Source organism: Myotis brandtii, unplaced genomic scaffold, assembly GCF_000412655.1.
Source record: "Myotis brandtii unplaced genomic scaffold, ASM41265v1 scaffold216, whole genome shotgun sequence".
NCBI classification, from domain to species: Eukaryota; Metazoa; Chordata; class Mammalia; order Chiroptera; family Vespertilionidae; genus Myotis; species Myotis brandtii.
In genome coordinates, this window is record NW_005358092.1 from 4,257,525 (window position 1) to 4,278,327 (window position 20,803).

General features: G+C 36.6%; 1 protein-coding gene across 1 annotated transcript in view; it reads left to right on the forward strand.

Moving 5' to 3' along the window:
* KDM5A (lysine (K)-specific demethylase 5A) overlaps positions 1–20,803 on the forward strand; it is a 104,743-nt gene that overhangs the window by 39,216 nt on the left and 44,724 nt on the right. Inside the window, exons 12-21 of the mRNA XM_005865965.2 lie at positions 2,305–2,486; positions 4,327–4,489; positions 6,227–6,346; positions 7,894–8,088; positions 9,804–9,985; positions 10,347–10,471; positions 10,909–11,059; positions 12,391–12,505; positions 15,643–15,998; positions 19,523–19,661. Of these exons, the coding sequence (XP_005866027.1) occupies positions 2,305–2,486; positions 4,327–4,489; positions 6,227–6,346; positions 7,894–8,088; positions 9,804–9,985; positions 10,347–10,471; positions 10,909–11,059; positions 12,391–12,505; positions 15,643–15,998; positions 19,523–19,661 (1,728 nt within the window). The remainder of the gene's footprint in view (positions 1–2,304; positions 2,487–4,326; positions 4,490–6,226; positions 6,347–7,893; positions 8,089–9,803; positions 9,986–10,346; positions 10,472–10,908; positions 11,060–12,390; positions 12,506–15,642; positions 15,999–19,522; positions 19,662–20,803) is intronic.

The following is a 20,803-nucleotide window of genomic DNA, read 5'->3' on the forward strand; positions in this document are numbered from 1 at the left end:
CTTGAGTGTGGCTCTTCCACAAAATACCACATGCAGGCACGCACGTACAGTGTGATTGAAACTTCATGGCCCGTGCGCAGAAGTCGGTATTTTGTGGAAGAGCCACACTCAAGGGGCCAAAGAGCCGCATGTGGCTCGCGAGCTGCAGTTTGCCAACCACTGGTATAGGGGAACTATTTACCATGCAAGTTTTCAGATGCCGACCAAGGGCCAACCTTTAAGCAAACCCTTTGAAGGAAAGCAGTTGTAGGCTTGCTATGTTAACTTTTTTGATTACTGCTTCTTTCTGCAGTCTTTTTCATGTTTTAATTTTACTTAAAATTTTAAGATTTTGATATCTTTGGGAATTGATTATCTAAATCTGTCTACTTTTGTTTATATTGAAATTTTCTATAATCAAAAGTTTAAAAATGTTTAAAATGCATTGTTCCCCCTTTTGAATGTAAGATTAAATTCCAGGGTTCTTAGTTTGAAACTTAAGACTAAAGATCCAATCTTTTTTCTAAGTCTTATTTCCTGTATTACTGAGTATCAATATTCTACTGCCCTTTCATCAGCCAGACCAGTATATTTTGTCTATCTTCAAATCTTACCTATCCTTTCAAGTTCTACTCAGGTTTTTCATTTTCCATGAATTTTTCTTAACAATCCAAACCCATGATGATAGTATTCTGTTGTCCTCTGAAGAACTATAGAATTTGCTCTCTTGTCTGTATTTGGAGTTTAATATATATTGCCTTGTCTTGGAACTTTTGTATGTAGGCCTTGTCTCTTCAACTAGATTCATTATTTTTTCAGCCAACCAGCTAATCAACCAACTAAAAACATATTGAATAGTATTTTGGAAAGCCTCTCTCTCTCTCTCTCTCTCTCTCTCTCTCTCTTTAAAGCATTTTGAGGGTAAGAATCATATCTCTTTATTATTTTTTATTGGAATTCTAGTTAAACCTATGTTGAATTTTCTTATTTTATCCTCTGTGATTCTTTTTTAAAAAAAATAAGAATTTATTGATTTTAGAGAGAGAGAAAGAGAGAAGGAGAAACATTTAGCGAAACATCTTTTTGTTGCCTCCTGCAATGCTCCCTACTGCGGCTCGAGCCCCTTTGCCCCCCATGTGCCATGACCAGCTATCAAATCGGTGACCTTTTGGTGCATGGGACAATGCTGAACCAACTGAGCCACACTGACCAGGGCTTCTCTGACTCTTACTTACACTTTTATAGTTTTCATATCTATGTGCTGCATTATGGATGAAATCCTCAAATCTATCTAGTTTACAGATTTTCTCTTCAGCTTTGTCATTAGCTGTTTAACTTCTTACATTGAGGGTTTTATTTTTAAACCCTGTATTATAGAAAGTCTCAAATGTATAAAAGTAAATGTAATACACTTCCGTCCTTCCATCCAGGTTCAGCAGTTATCAACCTTCCAGTGGAAGGCAATTGGATTCTGTTATCTGTTTCTATATTCAATTATTGCGATATCACATATCATATATCCTCTGGAAAACACACTACATTCCTTTTAGAATGATAGTGAAAAAGGCAAATAACATCTTAGAATTATTATGAAAATAGTTTGAGTTTATGGATCCCCTGAAATAGTTTTGGGCTCTCTAGACCCTACTTTGAGAACTGCTCTCCACTAGCATAAGAACTTTTAAGTCTTTACCTCATATGGCTTTAGGGTGGGTGTTTGAAACTCAGTGCCTAGTGCTTATATTCAGTTAGAAACTTCTATGAAAAGTCAGGTAACTGCTTTTTTTCATTCTGACTTTGCTTCCTTTCTTTATTTCTGGAAAGTAGAAATTCTTTTTTTCTATTGAATTCATCTATGAAACAAATGTTTTGTTATAATTTATCTAATCAGGATTTATCAAATTCAGGGTTATGTATCTCATTATGTCCTCAATATCTGGTACCATTCTAAAAATGTAGTGGTAGACTACATTTTGGGATGTTATGCTACTTGGGGATAAAATAGTGACCTATTAAAATTAGTCTCACACTATTTTACTGGTAAGTTGGAGGGAGTAATAAAAAGCCTTGTTTATTTTCTTAAGAATGAACCAGAGGTATCTGAAATAATTAAAAGGAAATCTAAATACCACCTAGAGAGGAGATAGGATTAAATATTTAGGTATATCAGTTACATGTATGAGAGAGCAAAAAGCACAGATTCTGTGGAGGAGCTTACTGTAAATATAAAAGTTTTACTTTCTTTTTTGAATACTAGTACTCCCTTGAGATTTCTGTTGGCCACTGGTCATCTCTGATCTCTCATTTACATTTTTTTCTTTATAGGAATATGCACTTTCTGGTTGGAACTTGAATAACATGCCTGTCCTAGAGCAGTCTGTTCTTGCACATATTAATGTAGACATCTCAGGTATGAAAGTACCATGGCTCTATGTGGGAATGTGTTTCTCTTCTTTTTGCTGGCACATTGAAGATCACTGGAGTTATTCCATCAATTATTTGCATTGGTATGTATAATCTTTGTTAACAGCATTCATACTTAGTAACCTTTTGAAGGTTTACTAATCTTAGATTATATTATTATGGAGAGCTGAATTTAAAAGTATTTTTTATCAAAGTAGCGTCATAGCTCAGTTTGTTGGGCTTTCATCCTATGCGTTGAAGATTGCCAGTTCGATATCTGGTCAGGGCACATGCCTGGGTTGTGGGCTCGATCCCAGGTAGGGGGCGTGCAGGAAGCACCCAATCAGTGTGTCTCTGTCTGTCCCTCTCTTTCTAAAAGAAAAATCAATAAAAAAAATATTTTTTTAAAGTAGGATAATATATTAAAGAGAGAAATACTGTGGTCTAAGGATACAGCATCTTAGACACCTTCCCTTTTAAAGTATGTGCATGCCCAGGAGCTTAGAGTTTTAGACCAAATGATACTTGTTTGGTATACATGAAAATTACTTTGGCATATCTGTTGATATGCAAGGGAGGATGGTCAAAGTTTATATACTTAAGATCTGATTAAACCTTCCATATTTGAAAATTTCAAGTGTTTTTTTCCTTTTTATATGACATTTTCCCTAGACATGCCTGAGTTACATATATATTCATTAAATTATTTTGTTGAATTTTTTGGTATCTTACCAACAGCTTACTTAGTTCCTTGTCCAGTATTATCTTAACTAAATGATATTTTTCTCTTCATATCCAAACTACTACTTAGATCACACTTGCAATGGAAAACTCTAGTGGTTTTCATGCTCTACTTTATCATTATGCTGTGTAATGTGATAGCTGCTAGCCACATGTGGCTGTTTAAATTAATTAAGATTAAGTAAAATAGCCGTGGCTGGTGTTGCTAAAGGGTTAGCATTGGCCTATGCACCGTTGGTCAAGGACACTTGGGTTTTGGGTTCCCTTCCTGCTCCCCAGTTGGGATGGGTTAGGGTGCATGTGGGAGGCAACTGGTTGATGTGTCTCCCATATTGATGTTTCTCTTTCTTCCTCTATCCTTCTCTTTCACTGTCTCTAAAAAAAGCAATGGAAAAAATATCTTTTGGTGAGAATTAACAAACAAAAAAGATTAAGTAAAATGAAAAATTTACTTCCTTAATTGCACTAACCACATTTCAGGTGCTTTATAGTCACATGTGACTAGGGGCCCCTGTATTGGCCAGTACAGATATAGAACGTTTTCATTATCATAGTAAGTTCTATTAGAGATGGCACTGTGAATTGTATTGGGATTAAGAAATTGAGCTATTCTATAAATAGCATGAGTACTCTTAGAAAATTAAATCCATTTCCTAAGAGTAGAACTTGGTATTATAAATGAACTCTCTAGTGCACTAAAGTCTAGTACATTAATGATGGCAAGTTTTTGGTCCTTAAGATTTATAGATAGAAGGTTTCAACAATTTCTAGCCTTGTCTTATTTCCTTGGATAGTAAAGTTGAACTCAGTGAAGTTATATAAAGGTATTCTAGAAAGCATTGACTTTTACTTTCATCATTATGGTAATAATTAGAATGTTCAGTGGACCTGTGAATTGAGGTATGTCAGTATCCTTTGGAACAGTGTGTACTTCTCACATAGCATCTTTCCTGTTTGAACATACTATTTACTGATGCACCTTAAAGAGTTCATATGTTTTGGAATCACTTTTTTTAACAGTGATAAGTGTGTATCTATTATGAACAATAGTACAGGTTTATGAGATGGTTGCCAGGATTCATGGCTTATAGTCTGTGGCCATAAAATAAGACAGTTAATTATAATTTAGTGGATTTGAATCAGAGAACTTGGCCTCATTGGCACCATGCTCTACCTGGCTAAACAGTTAATTTCTTTTGCTAGGGGGGAGCCAAAGACATGGTATGGTGTACCATCTCATGCTGCAGAACAACTGGAGGAGGTGATGAGGGAGCTGGCTCCTGAGTTATTTGAATCTCAGCCTGATCTTCTACATCAGTTAGTCACCATCATGAACCCCAATGTATTAATGGAGCATGGTGTACCTGTGAGTCTTTTTGTGTCTCCCTTTAGTATTTTAAATTTAAAGTTATTTTAGCTTTTGATCAGTAGAGTTGCAGTGCTTTGTTTTATAACTGGAAGTAAAAGGTCATGTCATCCTCTGGCTAAATTAGAATTTGTACTCTGAAGGGACCAACATCTATTAGATTGAGAAAAGGGTGTTTTAAAGTATTAATTATACTTTATGTATAGCTATCTATTAAAATAGCTTTCTGTTCTCAGTAAACAATTGTATCCTGGTTTTAGCAAAAATCTTATATTCTTTACTAGAGGCCCAGTGCATGAAATTCGTGCACGGGTAGGGTCCCTAGGCCTGGCCAGCAATCAGGGCCAATCGGGGCCTTCTGGCTGCCGGCCAGGGCCTCCCTTCATTTTGCGCCATCCCCTGGTGGTCAGCACACGTCATAGTGAGCAATAGAACTCCTGGTCTCCTGGTCAAACTCCTGCGGGGACACTTTGCATATTAGCCGTTTATCCTATATAATAAAAGGGTAATATGCAAATTGACCCTAACAGTGAACAACCGGGAACCACCAGTCACTATGATGTGCACTCACCACAAGGGGGCAGACACTCAATGCAGGAGCTGCCCCCTGGTGGTCAGTGTGCTTCCACAAGGGGAGCGCTGCTCAGCCAGAAGCTGGCTCATGGCTGGCCAGTACAGCAGCAGTGGCGGGAGCTTCTCCTGCCTCCACAACAGTGCTAAGGATGTCCGACTAAGGGCTCGGGCCTAAGCCGGCAGGTGGACATCCCCCGAGGGCTCCCGGGCTGCCAGAGGGATGTCTGACTGCCAGCTTAGGCCCGATCCCCCCAGGGAGCCTTCAGTCGGACATCCCCCAAGGGGTCACAGTCTGGGCTGAGGGGATCCCCCACACCTGAGTGCATGAACTTTCGTGCATCGGGCCTCTAGTATATATAGATTATCCCTATTTAACCAAAGTTTAAATATTTTAAGTGGTAGTTCTAGTAACTAATGCTTATTCTTTTGGATATCATATTTCATATAAAGATTTCACAGCTTTGTTTTCTACATGCTATGATAAACACAATATCTTTTCTGTTTTTCAACTTAGTTTTGAAAATTATTATTAAATTTAAGCTACTAGCACCTGATAAAGTATAAATTTGATAAGTTTGTTATATTCAGTCAAATATTCATCAAACCTTAATGAGACTAGATTAGTGGGAGTGTTACTTTGTCCTTATGAGTGAATTTATATTAGAATCTGGGGCTTTTAAAAAAGATAACATAGTATTACAAAATGAAGTGAGATTTAGAAAAACTGATATTGGGGATATCTCCATATTTATATGAGATAATCAATTAGACCAGTTCCAAAAAATTATCCAAGAGTAGGAGGAAGTTCTATCCTTTACCTCTATTTACAGCACAAGAATAAAAGGAATTAAGTCCTCTTCAATGTAAAATTTTATCAAGTTACTAGAAACTAGTAGCTTAGTGAGAATAACATTTTCTCTTTGAGAATTTCTTTTGGCTGCTAATTTTTGTCATGAATTATTATAATTTTGTTATTAGTGACTGCTAGTACTTTAAGAAGGTGGAATTCTGGCTGCTTCTTAAACCTGATACTGTTTTCTAGTGTGTGTAGGTTAATTCTTTATTTAGTTTTAGAAAATGCTTCTGAAACTGACTGATCAAATCTGTCTCCCTTTTTTGTTGTTTTTATTTTGGTTTGTATCACTATTTTGAATTTGCATTTAGGTGTACAGGACCAATCAGTGTGCTGGAGAGTTTGTTGTGACGTTTCCTCGTGCCTATCATTCTGGATTTAATCAGGGCTACAACTTCGCTGAAGCTGTGAACTTCTGTACTGCTGACTGGGTCTGTTCTATAGCAAGTAGCTGTTGTACGTCTACTAACATCCCTGGAAAATGCATCTAGTTGCCATATTTCCTTAGGTGGGGAGGGGAGGGTTCATGAATATTTCAGTAGAGACTGGAGTGGCTGTGGTAATTTAGAAAGTTCAGTTAGAGTTTCCATTATGGTTTTTGGAAAATTTTCCAAATTTTCCATTTGGAAGATTTCATAGTTCTTATTTATTCATTATTTTCCCCATTCTGTTTTAATTTTAAATTGTAGTTTATATTTTCTGAATTTCTCTTTTCTGAGAGAATATGGTTCCTTAAGTCTTTGCTTTCTCTGAGCACTTCGGGATTTTATAAAGATGACCAGATCTTCTTAAGAATGCTACCATATTTTCAAATATCTAATTCTATGCTTTTATTTTTAAATATCCCTTTATTATTTTCTTCTGGTGGACAATTTGGTGTTTTATTCTTCCTGCCATTTAATGTTTCTTTATTCCCTTTCCTAAAAAACTATTTTAAAGAGTAACTGTAATGTTGAGATCTCTATGGACTGAACTTCTTTGTAAATGATAATGCCAGTAATTGCTATTTTGTTTTTGTACAAGGTAATATAAAAAATATTCAGTTATAATTATGTCATGTTTGTTGGGGAAAGACTGCAAATTTATAATACAGTCTTTGACTTTGATTTTCTTAGTGATGTTATTTTTCTATCACCTCTCAACATTTTGAAGGATATTCTTTAGTAATATTGGATCTTATACTTTTCTGTGGATACCTTAATTTATTAAATTTCATGATTAATCATTTTTGTTTTCTTGGCTAGTGAATGAAATGATATAATGAACAATCTTATTTGATCTAATAATTTTAAAATTCTTTCTTATTAGGCTTAGGAAGCAGTAAGAACAAGACCAAATTTAGGACTTTGCCTTGGGTTTGAGCTCTACTTAAAAAATTAGCTAATACTTATTAACTGTTTATGATTTACTTGCTCCTTGGTTAGGTGTAGGGTGGGCAATGGAGATGATTCAGAGATTAGTTAGAGATGGTTTCTGCCTTTAATTTGCTTTAAAAAATGTTTTTATTGATTTTAGGTGGGGGGGGGAGAGAGAGAGAGAGAGAGAGAGAGAAGAGGGAGAGAGACAGAAACATCAATGATGAAAGAGAATCATTGATCAGCTGCCTCCTGCAAGCCCCCTACTAGTAGGGATTGAGTGACCTCCTGGTTCATGGGTTGACTCTTAACCACTAAGCCACACTGGCTGGGTTAATTTGCTTACTTTTATTGTTATTTGGCCTTGGGCAGCTTTTTAAATTTCACTGGACCTATGTATGTAAAGATACTAAAACTTACTTAATAAAATCACACATTTGAAATGATATACGTGAAAGCTCTTGATACTCTTTAGAAGAAGGCTGTGATATAAATGTTCAAATGGAGTTTGTTATTCTGTCTTCTTTATAATAAAAAAGAGGATCTGGAGGGTAAATAGTGGTTCTGTTCTGGAATATGCTATAAGCAAGTAATTTAATTTAAGAATCTTGTCTTGTTTTCAGTTGCCCATTGGGCGTCAGTGTGTCAATCATTACCGACGGCTAAGGCGCCATTGTGTCTTTTCACACGAGGAACTCATTTTCAAAATGGCAGCAGATCCAGAATGCTTAGATGTGGGGCTGGCTGCAATGGTGTGCAAAGAATTGACTCTGATGACTGAAGAAGAGACACGATTAAGAGAGTCTGTTGTACAAATGGTGAGCACATGTCTGGTACTTGATATTGTTTATGAAATAGAAAAAAATTGAACCTATAAAAAAGTATTGTTGCTGATCAAGTTCATCCTATCATTTTGATGGCGTATCCCAATGGAGATGGCTTCTTCCAACAAGACAATGCGCCATGCCACGGTGCTCGTATTGTGCAGGAGTGGTTTCAAGAACATGAGGGAGACTTTACCTTGCTTAGGTGGCCCCCACAATCACCAGACCTCAATCCAATTGAGCATTTGTGGGACGAAATTAAAAGAGCCATCAGGCAGCTGGTTCCACAACCATCAAATCTCACAGGACTGGACAGTGCTATTCATCAGGCATGGTGTCAGATTCCTTGCATCACTTTTCAACATCTCGTGGAGTCAATGCCAAGAAGAATTGCCGCAGTATTGAAGGCAAAAGGTGGCCCAACGAAGTATTGATGGGGAGGTCATAATAATCTGGCCACTCATAGTGTGTGTGTGTGTGTATCCCATGTTCAAAGGCTGTTAAATCGCATTGTTTACCCATATCTTCAGAAAAAAATCACTTCTACTGTCGTAGTAAACAACCTGCTTCCCTATTTATAATGGTCTGGCCCTCTAGCAACTTCAGCGCGAAATTATAGCTAATTTGCCTACAAATGTCAGGTGGTCTTAATCATCTGGCCACTCAGTGCATATTAAATGGAAGTCTTTGTAAAATGCCACTTTAAATGTTTTTATTTTCTTAAACTGCATGCTGATTAACTTTCTTTTCTTTTTTCTTTTTATTTTTTATTGATATTAGAGAGAGAAGGGGAGAGAGAGAAAAACATCTCCCATCGATTGGTTGCCTCCTGTACATTTCCTCGGCTGGGAATCGAACCCACAATCTTCTGGTGCATGGGACACACTCTAGCCAACTGAGTCACACCGGCCAGGGTGATTAACTTTCTTTTTGCTATCTTTCTGAAGTAGATTACATTTGATTTGCACAGTTTAAGTAATTTTATACTTCTTTATCCTTGCATATGTTTGTACATATCAGCATTATTTTCAGATCATAGATTATTAATGTATCTGGTTCAAAGACATATTGTCCATGGGGACAGTAATTTTTTCTTATTTTAAAGAGAACATAAACATATAGCTTTATGAGTTGTTACACGGTAAACTTTGTTGTTATCACAATTCTGGTCAAGAAATAGAACTTTGTCAGACACTCAAAAGTATCTCCCAATTACAACTTCCCTGACTGTTTTGACCTTTGTAGTAATAACTTCCTTGCATTTTAAAAATAGTTGTATCAGTCAGTCAAATGTACATTCTTAGATACCAAGATTAAGTCCTGCTCACTTAAAATTACTAATGATTATTTTTAGAAAGTATTTTGATGAAGTGCCATTGTACCTCCCACATTTATATCTTAAGTCAGAGATTTACCCATAGAAAAAAATTTAGGCACTGGCTGGTTGGCTTAGTTGTTTAGAGCGTTGTCCCAAGAATACACCAAGGTTGTGGGTTCGATCCTTGGTCAGGGCACATGAGAATCAACCAATGAATGCATAAAAATGTGTAACGACAAATTGATGTTTCTCTCTCTCTCACCACCTCTCTTTCCTTTCCCCTCTCTCAAATCAAAAGATAAAAATTAAATTAAAAAAAATTTTAAAAGTAGGTTCTTTGATGCTTGAAAGACTAGAAAGACTTGATCTTATGACATTAATTATATTTCAGGGTGTCCTGATGTCAGAAGAAGAAGTGTTTGAACTTGTTCCTGATGATGAGCGACAGTGTTCAGCATGCAAAACCACATGTTTTCTCTCTGCTCTCACATGCTCCTGTAATCCTGAGCGGCTTGTGTGTTTGTACCATCCAACTGATCTGTGCCCCTGCCCCATGCAGAAGAAATGTCTTAGGTATCCAGAAGTTTCTTGTTAAACTTCCATTACCCTCTTTTAAAACCAAGGATTAATGTTGCTCTTTTTGTAATTCCTTTCCCTGTGTCTGGGCTGGTAATTTCTTACCTATCTACCTTTCTGCTTGAGAACCAGTCCTTTAAAGTTGGCCCTAAACTTGGGCAACTAAAATTAGTTTCTTTATCAGTTGATTTCACATCTTTTTTATCTGTGGTTTCTCTGATTTCTCTTTATGTGTACCAAGACCCCATTCCTCTGGCCATTGTACTTTACTTAAGCTGATTGTACTTAAAATTAAATTTACTTTCAAGTTGTTGGTTTTTGAAGTTTTTATTTCCATGTTGTTTTGTTTTGTTTTTAGATATCGCTACCCATTAGAGGACCTCCCTTCTCTGCTATATGGTGTGAAAGTCAGGGCACAGTCCTATGACACTTGGGTCAGTCGAGTTACTGAAGCATTATCTGCCAACTTCAACCACAAGAAAGGTTACACTGAAATTGTCATTTTGAAAGAGGCCTTTTTTAATGTGTTTTTCCTCCATTAAGCAAAAATCCTAGGCTTTGTATGAGATTTGAGACTAATGGGTTGGTTGATTATAGTCTTAATTTTCTGTTTGAGAATCTTTAAGTGAAAAAGTTGATGTAAAATGGGATAGATGACTAACTTCCAGTAGATATATGTTTTGAAGAGCCATTGTTACCAGTAGACCTAACATTAAAGGTTTATTGAGAAAGAAAAATTGCCTTACCTGAGAGACATTATAAGAATTAGGAATATGCTTTTATTGCATTAGTGATGTTCTCTCACAGCTGTAGTAGGTTTTTGCTATTAGGTTGATGATTCACTTGAGAGAGGTTAAGATTTACAAGTGACTTTTTATGTCTATGGTCATAGTATATGGCTTTTTTATTTATTTTTACAGATTTGATTGAATTACGAGTAATGCTGGAAGATGCTGAGGATAGGAAATACCCAGAGAATGATCTCTTTAGAAAACTCAGGGATGCTGTGAAAGAGGCTGAGACCTGTGCTTCTGTGGCTCAACTGCTTCTGAGCAAAAAGCAGAAACACAGGTAAGACTAAGAAGAGTTGAATTCTTTAATGGTTTCCTTTTTTTTTTTTCTTCCCAGAGTAAAAGCCAAAATTTCAACTTGCTTTTGAGGTCCTTCATCAGCTTTGACCTCTTCTGTCCATGTCCCTCTCTCCTCCAATAATGCCCTAATCTTATCTCCTACTACTTCCTTTCTTGCTTGCTTCATTTTGCAAACCTCTTCCATTTACTGTTCATACACACCAGAAGTGTTCCTGCTTAGTGCCTTCACACCTGTCTTCACTGTTTTGAGTTCTCTTCCCCTGATATCCAGATGTCTTGTCTCCATACTTCTTTCAAGTCTTTTTCAGATGTCACATTCTTGTAGAGGCCTTCTCTGACAGCCCTTTATAAAATTGCAGCCTTCTTATGCTTCTGCTTTATTTTTCTCCTAGCCCTGTCACCTCCTGATACACTAATTTTCTTATTGTATTTATTGTCTATCACCTTTCATTCCCAACTAGAATGTATGTTTTTTCATTGCTATATTTCTTGTGCTTAGAACAATGCCTGACACACAGTAGCTGTGCAATAAATATTTGTATGTAAGTAAATAAATAATACGGTAGGCTGAAGGCAGATGGCAGCAAAGGGTAACCTTGTGGGATTCAGTGGAAGCTTGTTATTAAGGAGCACAAAAGCATTTGCCCTTGATTTAGTGTAATTCATATGTGTTACATTTTCTGTAGTGTTTCATATTCATCCTAACACATTCTTTGTGTCCGAGTGGTTTTCTCTATAGCAATTTACATTGGGTTTTAAATTATTGTGCACCTTTTATCTACCATTTTATCAGAAAACCTTTCTTAGAGACATTGATCAGCAAATCTTCACTTTGCAACCCTCTTGGGTCACTGACTCCCTTAGAAAATCTGGTGAAAGCTTAGGAGCCCCTCCCTCCTTTTTTTTTTTTTTTTAAAGAAAATATACACACAAAATTGTGAATGAGCTTCAGAGGGTTTATTGTTTCCTAAGCCAGGTAAATTTCCCTTGTTCCTCATCTTAAGCTTCTTGAGATAGAGGATTTGGTTTTATCAGTGAACTTAATATTTTACTGTGAAGAACTTATTGAATGTTTAAAATATTTAGTACTTGTAAGATTGGAGGAACTAGAACTTGGAGAGTTGAATCTTTGAGCCATTAACTATAGAGCTAAAAAACCTAATTTGGAAGTGATCATCACCATTGCAAGTGGAATCGTCAAACATAGTATTCTGGGATTGCTTGGGTGAGAATTATAAAGAGATTAGAGGCCCTTTGATATCAGAATAACTGAATTTTTCCTACTTATGTCTTTATATTATTTTACATCAGGCAGAGCCCTGATTGTGGGAGGACTCGGACCAAACTGACAGTGGAAGAATTGAAGGCCTTTGTCCAACAACTTTTTAGTCTTCCATGTGTCATCAGCCAAGCTCGACAAGTAAAGGTGAAATATTACATTCTTTAATTGGGTAATATCTTTTGTATTATGGGCTACAATTTTGGGTAAACAGAATAGTGTGTCTAGACTAGTTTTTTGTTCTCTTTTCTTACATAAGTGCTGCTATTTAAGGTTTTTTTAGTGGGCAGTAAGGATCTCTTGGTTTCATTCTTAATTGTAATTCCCACTTTTAAATTCTGGAATTAAAGCTAGTTTAGAATTTTTTTTTCTGTATTAAATTTAGGTCAGAAGCCCCATTAAACTTAGATGTAATTGAAATGCAAGAAATTAGTTAAAATAACCTGAATATATCAGTGAATTATTAGTTCATGAGTTTTAAAAAATGAAGAGCTCTGACATTATCAGAGCCCTGATGGTTTAATGACAATGTGAAGTCAAATATATTAAGTAGTATATTTCAAATATATTACTCTGCACAGTTAGTAATCTTTTGATGGTTTGTGGGTTTTTTGTGTGATTTGACTGTGGGTAGAATATCTAAAATGTTTTTTTTTATCATGGTTAACAACTTGTGAAATCTCATATCAATAGTATTTTGTCTTACTCCAGTTTGTAAAAGCATTTTGATAATTAAACATACTTCCTTCCTGAGAGATTTTCTTTTGATTTAAAACAAAATGTTTTTATTGGGTTTTTTTTGAGAGGAAGGGAGAGGGAGAGAGAGTTAGAAACATCAGTGAGAGAGAAAAATCACTTTGATTGGCTGTTTCCTGCATGTCCCCCTGCTGGGGATCAAGCCTGCAACCTGGGCATGTGCCTGATCAGGAATCGAACCGGTGACCTTTTGGTGCTTGACCCAACGCTCATCCACTGAGCCACACTGGGTGGGCCCTGAGAGATTTTCTTCTTTAAACATCTGTGACACTGTACTCTTTGTTTTTCTTAGGTCATTCATAATTCCTTTTCTTTAGTCTTCTTTGTTGATTGTCTTCTCCTTGGTTTGATTTCTGGTTGTGGAGTATATAAGGAGTCTCAGTTCTTTTTTAAATCTTCACCTGAAGATATTTTTTCTATTGATATTTAGAGAGAAGGGAAGCGGGGAGTGGGGCTGATGTGTCTCATATTAGAGACACATCAATTGGTTGTCTCCTGCATGTGCCCTGACTGGGGCCAGGGATCAAGCCAGCAACCCGGACATGTGCCCTGAATGGGAATCAAACCCTGACCTCCTGCTTCATGGGTTGACACTCAACCACTGAGTCATACCGGCTGGGCATCTCAGCCCTTCTTTTTTTTTTTTTTTTTTTAAATATTTTTATTGATTTCAGAGAGGAAGGAAGAGGGAGAGAGAGATGGAAACATCAATGATGAGAGAGAATCATCGCTTGGCTGCCTCCTGCGCGCCCCCCACTGGGGATCGAGCCCACAACCCGGGCATGTGCCCTTGACCGGAATCGAACCTGGGACCCTTCAGTCCACAGGCCAACGCTCTATCCACCAAGCCAAACCGGCCAGGGCAGCCCTTCTTTTATTCTTGGTCGTGATCTCTTCTTATTTGTCCAGTCACATTGACATTAAATATCACCTATATTCAGTTGAGTTCCAAATCTCCAACTGCCATTCTTTTTTTCCACAGACTTGACTATCCAGTTGCATATTTTACGCTTCCCTTTGGAAGACTAAAAGGCATCTAAAAGTGTTTTAATGAGTCAAAAATTTTTATTCCTTTATTGCCCTTCTACCCCACATCCAATCTCTAAACAAGTGCTACTATTATCTCCAAAATGAATCCCAAAGTAAACCATTTGTCATTAATTTCATTGCTTAAACTGCTCTAAACCACTAGAATCTGTCCTTTAGATTATGACAGCAGCCTCTTACCTGATCTCCTTTCTATTCTTGTCCTGACAGTTTATTTTTCCTTTAGTAGCCAGAGTGATCATGTAAAATATAAATCAAATCACATCAGCCCTAGCTGGGTTGGCTCAGTGGATAGAGTGTTGGCCTGTGGACTGAAGGGTCCCAGGTTCGATTCCGGTCAAGGGCACATGCTCGGGTTGCGGGCTCGATCCCCAGTAGGGGTTGTGCAGGAGACAGCCAGTCAATGATTCTCATCATTGATGTTTCTATCTCTCTCTCCCTCTCCCTTTCTCTTTGAAATCAATAAAAATATATTTAAGAAATTATAAAAATCAAATCATATCACTTCCCCATGGTTAAAATCCTCTAGTGATTCTCCAAAATCAAGTAATTGAAACCCAAACTCATAATCTACAAGGCACTGTGTAATCTGACCTCTGCTTATTCAACTACATTTATTCTTCATCTACTTTGCTCCCTATCATTCACTTTTGAGCACCAGGCTCATTTCTGTTTAAAAGCTATTGCAATTATTATTTGCCCCGCCTGAACTACTCTTTCCCAGCTCTTCATAAGGTTCCCTTATCTACCTTTTCATTTTTATTTTGGTTCATCTGTCTTTCAGACGACCATTGCAAAGTAATATGCTCCCCTTCTGTTCATTCTCTATTGTTGCCCTATTTTATTTTTATTATTACTATTTTTTATATTTTATTGATTTTTTACAGAGAGGAAGGGAGAGGGATAGAGAGTCAGAAACATCGATGAGAGAGAAACATCGATCAGCTGTCTCCTGCACACCCCCTACTGGGGATGTGCCCGCAACCAAGGTACATGCTCTTAACCGGTATTGAACCTGGGACCCTTCAGTCCACAGGCCGACACTCTATCCATTGAGCCAAACAGGTCAGGGCTGCCCTATTTTATTTTTATAGCATTTTAAAAAACTCTGACATTTTATTTATGTATCCAGTGACTGGCCACTTATATTGAAATGTATGTTTTTGTAAGATAAGGACTTTTTATGTTTTGTTTAATGCTGTATTTGTTTAGTGCCTGCATTTAAGTCAGAAGTCATTACATATGTTTTAATTAATCATATGTTAAAAGTTAGGACTATGTAAGTAATTATAGAGAAGCATATTTATGCCCTTAACTATCATATCCATTTGGTACTATCATGGTGAGATTATTAGATGGTCTAGAATTGATAATTTTGCCTATCAAAACTATGTATTTTATTGCCTATCAGATATGTTTATTACATAAACATTTTTTATCTTTTATATTTATTTTTATTTTTATTCTTTTGGCCTTTTCAGAATCTGCTGGATGATGTGGAAGAGTTTCATGAACGTGCTCAAGAGGCCATGATGGATGAAACCCCAGATTCTTCTAAACTCCAGATGTTGATAGACATGGGCTCTAGTCTCTATGTGGAGCTACCTGAATTAGCCCGCCTAAAGCAAGAGCTACAGCAGGCTCGATGGTTGGATGAAGTAAGACTGACTCTATCAGATCCACAACAAGTCACTTTGGATGTCATGAAGAAATTGATAGACTCTGGGGTGGGGTTGGCTCCCCACCATGCTGTGGAGAAAGCAATGGCTGAACTACAGGAGCTCCTTACAGTCTCTGAGCGATGGGAAGAAAAGGCTAAGGTCTGCCTACAGGCAAGGTGAACACATATTGGTGACTGTTGCCTCTATAATAACTAAGCCAGATAATAGAATGGGAGGAGGAGCATAAGGGTCTATTTATTTCAATAAATATTTTGTGTCTTCCCTGACCAATCACTAAGTTATCAAATGAGTCTACATATAGACAGTTTGTAATATTGTGTGCATACTATATGCAGAGTACTTTGTTAGGTACTTTAAGTGATACAAAATAGTATTTTGTTTAGAGCCTTCCATTACTGATTTTATAGTTAGGAGCTAAGAAATATAAAGCTCATTGCAGTATGTTATTAACTGAGGGGTACAGAAAAGTGCTATAGGAATTCAAAAGAGGAGAGATCATTGTTAGCTTAGATGATCAAAAGAGAATTTTGAGAGAAATGTAAGAACTGAGAGCCTTGAAAAATGAGTAGGATTGAAGTGGAAGAGGAGGCAAGAAAAATGTCATAAGCTAAGTTTAAGGTATGAGACAAACGTTAAATGGGCTTTTTTGGAGTGGAGGATTTATGTAGGAAAGTAGTGGGAGATAAGAATCAGACACAAGAACGTTAAGCAGTTGCATTAGTGTTGGCATCCCATTGGATTTGTGAGATTTAAGTAAAGCATATTTGACTATATATCAACTAATTTGACTAATGTTCTTGGTGAAAGTCTTTTTTCAGCAGCTAAGGTTTATATTTATATAATTTCTACTGTGAATATGAGAAAACTGGGATGCTTAAAAGAGAGATCACATAGTTATTAAATAACACAGCTCAAATTTAAAGCCTTTTCCACTTTATTCTGAAGTCTCCATGTACTTACTGCTATGCCAGCCACTTATTTTGAATGGATTTGTTAGGAAAGCCTTAGATGATTTAATTAACACAGTTCTGCTCTGCCAAAAAAGGCTCCATATATATTGGATATTTTGCTCTCCAGATGCTATGGAAAATACAAACTATATTTATTTATAGCTTTTCCTATCTAAGATATTCCTGTTCCTTCAGATTCATGGCACTTCGGGAAGTGTAAGCATATTAAATGGAAAAAGCTAAATGACTTTGGAATGCAAAATTAGGATTTGGTATATCTGATGCAATTGATCATAGTTGAATGAAATTTGTTTATAGTGATCTTTAAAAACTTTATTTTTTCCCATTTTTCTACATTTAATTAGTCACCAGGTTTTAGTGATGTTTGCCTCTACAATGTCTTTTATATCTTTCTTCTTTAAGTTCCCTGCTCTAAACAGAACCACCATTCTAGTGGGGAGAGACAGTTGAATAGTGAAGGAATGAATGAATTTCAGATATATAGTGTCACAAAGAAAATAAAATTGGTAAAGAAGTAGGGGGTGATGGGGTTGGGGGAATGGTGGGAACTAGAATCTTCCCTTTTCTAACTCTTGTCAAAGTTACCTTTCTGAAACATATTCTTACTATTTTTCATTTCTTAGTACTGGTTAACTACTGACCTTTGTTTTCTTTTTAATTTATTGATTTTTAGAGAGGGGAAAGGAGAGAGAAACATCGATTTGTTGTTCCACTTATTTATACATTCATTGGTTGATTCTTGTATGTGCCCTGATTGAAGATCGAACTCCTAACCTTGGGGTATTGGGATGATTCTCTAACCAGCTGAGCTATCCAGCAAGGGTCTGATCATTTTTTTAAATATCTTTCTTCTCTCTCTGCCTCTTAAATAATGACTTTCCTCAATATTCTGGCCTAGACTGCTTCTTTTCTCACTTTGTATACCTCTCTGGAAATTTTTGCTAACTTCTTGGCTCCATTTACCGTCTTTATACTGATTAATTCCAAATTCTCATCTATAGATTTTTTTTCATAGATACCATTTGTCTATTAGATAATTCCGTTGGATGTTCCTCAAATTCCCATATCCAGAATTGGACACATTAATTCCTTCCCATAATCTCTTCCTTTGTTCTCTGAATTATACTATCTTTCACTCATTTGAACAAGTCAGTACTTTGGAAATTAAGTTTGATCCCTGCGTTCTATTTTCTTATCAAATTCAGTTAACTACGAAGTCATGCTGATTCTAATTCCTCAGTTTTTCACTTTCATTCTTTTTTGTTGCTGATCTGGATTGTAGCTGTAGGTCCTGTCTATGAGCTCACCCCTCTCTAATCCATTCTCTAAACTGCAACTAGTATTTCCCTAAAATACAGATGACTATTTGACTCCCTTGCTTAAAGCCATGTTTCCCATTCCCCTTGGGATGAAGTTCAGATTCCTTAACCTGATTTATAAGGCCAGCTATAATCTAGCCCCTTGCTTTAATATCTTGCCTCATATCTTGCCATTCTTCCACTTGTATTCTAACAGTGATTGTCCCTGCCTCCCACCATTGCTTCCTCCAACATGCTATGTTCTTTCTCATCTCTGGACCTTTGCACCTTCTATTCTCCTATGGAACAGCCTTCCTCTCTGCTCATCCCCTGTGGTGTACCTTCACCACCCCCACCCTCCCTCTGGCCCCAGCTTTTCTGACTAACTCCTATTCAAAAAGGATAAGAAAGCTTAGAGGCCACTTCTGGGAATCCTTCCTTCACCTACCAAGTCAATTAGGCCCTCCTATATATCCTGATAGCATCTTTATTTTCCTCTATCATTGTACTTATAGTGCATCTAACTCATTAATAATCCCCTCTTCCACAAGATTAAAATTTTTCATAAGGCAAGGATGCTGTCACCCTTGTGCATTAATAATCTCCCAGACCTAGCACAGTGCCTAGTGAAATTCATGGCTCTTAAGACCTCTTAATCTGTTTACATCTTTCTTTCCTGCCAAATCCCCCTACTTCTTGGTTTTACTCTTGCTCACCCACCCCCCCCCCCCAGTCTTCACACCATCTCTGATCTTAAACTAAACTACCAACTCATTTTTTAAATCTTTCTCTTTGTCTTTGTTCATTATATTCTTGTGTTTTTTTTTCTTTAACCTTTTACTTGCAATATCACAATTCTTCAAGGCTTAACTCAAAGCCCTTCTCAACTCCCGTAGGCAGAATTAATCACTCCCTCCCCTATAGTAATTTGTTCTTAGTTCCCAGTACATGCTTATCTTGTATTCCGATTAGTTGAGGATAAAGGTTGGTTTTGTTCATCTTTGTGTAACTAGGTATTATGAATGTAGTTGAATTTAATGTACATAGTCAACATTAATTTCTAGACTATTGTTTCCACATTGCTATTTAATATGCATCTCTGACAGTTTCAGATATTGTGGAGAACTCAGGTAGAGGCAATTTAGTGTAGTGAAGAGCATGGGATTTGAGACATCAGTATTTCAGGTGTACCATTTACTACTTGACTTTGGGGAAAATAAATGATCTTTACGTTAAAGGTATCTGTAAAATGGAAATAAAGATAATAGTTATTTTGCCTCCCTTATAGGATTGTGGTAAGAATTAAATGAAATCATGTATATGAAAATTCTCTACATTCTAAAATGTTATGTAAATGTTGATAGCTATTTGATTTCTCATGCATCTGCCCTACTTTTTATGTTTTCGTAGACCACGGCACAGCGTGGCAAGTTTAGAAAGCATTGTGAACGAAGCTAAGAACATTCCAGCCTTTCTACCCAATGTGCTGTCCCTGAAAGAAGCCTTACAGAAGGCTCGAGAATGGACAACTAAAGTGGAAGCTATTCAGGTAAGGAGTTTTTTGAATTCTCTTACCATTCAGATAATGCTATTTCACTAGTGAATCCTTAAAACGTTTAATTTTTTAGAATAGATATAATAAAATAATTACAGTACTTAAAATTCACTTGTTTTTGCAACTGATTTTATAATTCTAAATAAATATTACCGGTTTAAACATTACTTGTCTGTATTGACTCCCTGCTGTAAAAGATGACAGAATGAAGTAAGTGCTAGAGATAAAAGTTTGCTTGAATACATAATATTTCTTCTGAATTATACAAACCATTAGGGCATGCACAGTACTCAGGATATAAGTGCTCTTTCTTATAGAGCTATACTCAAAGGAAACCAACTCTCTTCTACTGAACTGCTGCACAAAGAAAGAACATATTCTAGGTGTCAAGTTCTAATGACTTTTTTTTTTACTTCCTTTTCAGTTGACTTTTTTTCTAGGACCTGCTTAGATACCTTTCTATGCTGTTTTTAAAATTATCTCTTACTTCATCAGGAAAGCTCCTCCATTTCACCTTTGACCTATTTCAGCAATTGATTGTCCTTAAATGTCTGATAATCCTTACTTGGCTGTTTATTTATGAAAGAAGGACTTAGTCAGGAAGTACAGGTAGCTATCTTGGTTCCCTCTAATTTTGAAGGACTTTTCCTCCACCGAGCCCTTTCCTTCAGTGGGAGGACTGACTTGTAGACTCTAAATAAGTGGACAGCTCTGTTCACAGGCAAACTCTTCTTTAGGATACATAGCTTGGGAGCAGGCTCTATCTAGGCTTAGCCAGAAGGTATTCTGTAGTCAAATGGCTATAGTTGGCTACAGAGAGATTAGCAGTAATTAAGGTATTTCTTGACCTATCTGTATCTAGGTTTTATCTTTCAATTAGCTGCCTTCTCTTATTCTAACACCATTCCAATTTAATTATACCATTTTAATATCTCAGGATGAGAACCTTATTATTCTTTTCCAAAGTTTCCTGCATGTTTATTTTCCCATGTTTCAGTATAACTTTCAAAATGAATTTGTAGGCAAATGAGTCAGTTAATACATGGGAAATAACCTTTTAAAATATATATTATTGATTTCTGAGAGGAAGGGAGAGAGAGATAGAAACATCAATGAGAGAGAATCATTGATCGGCT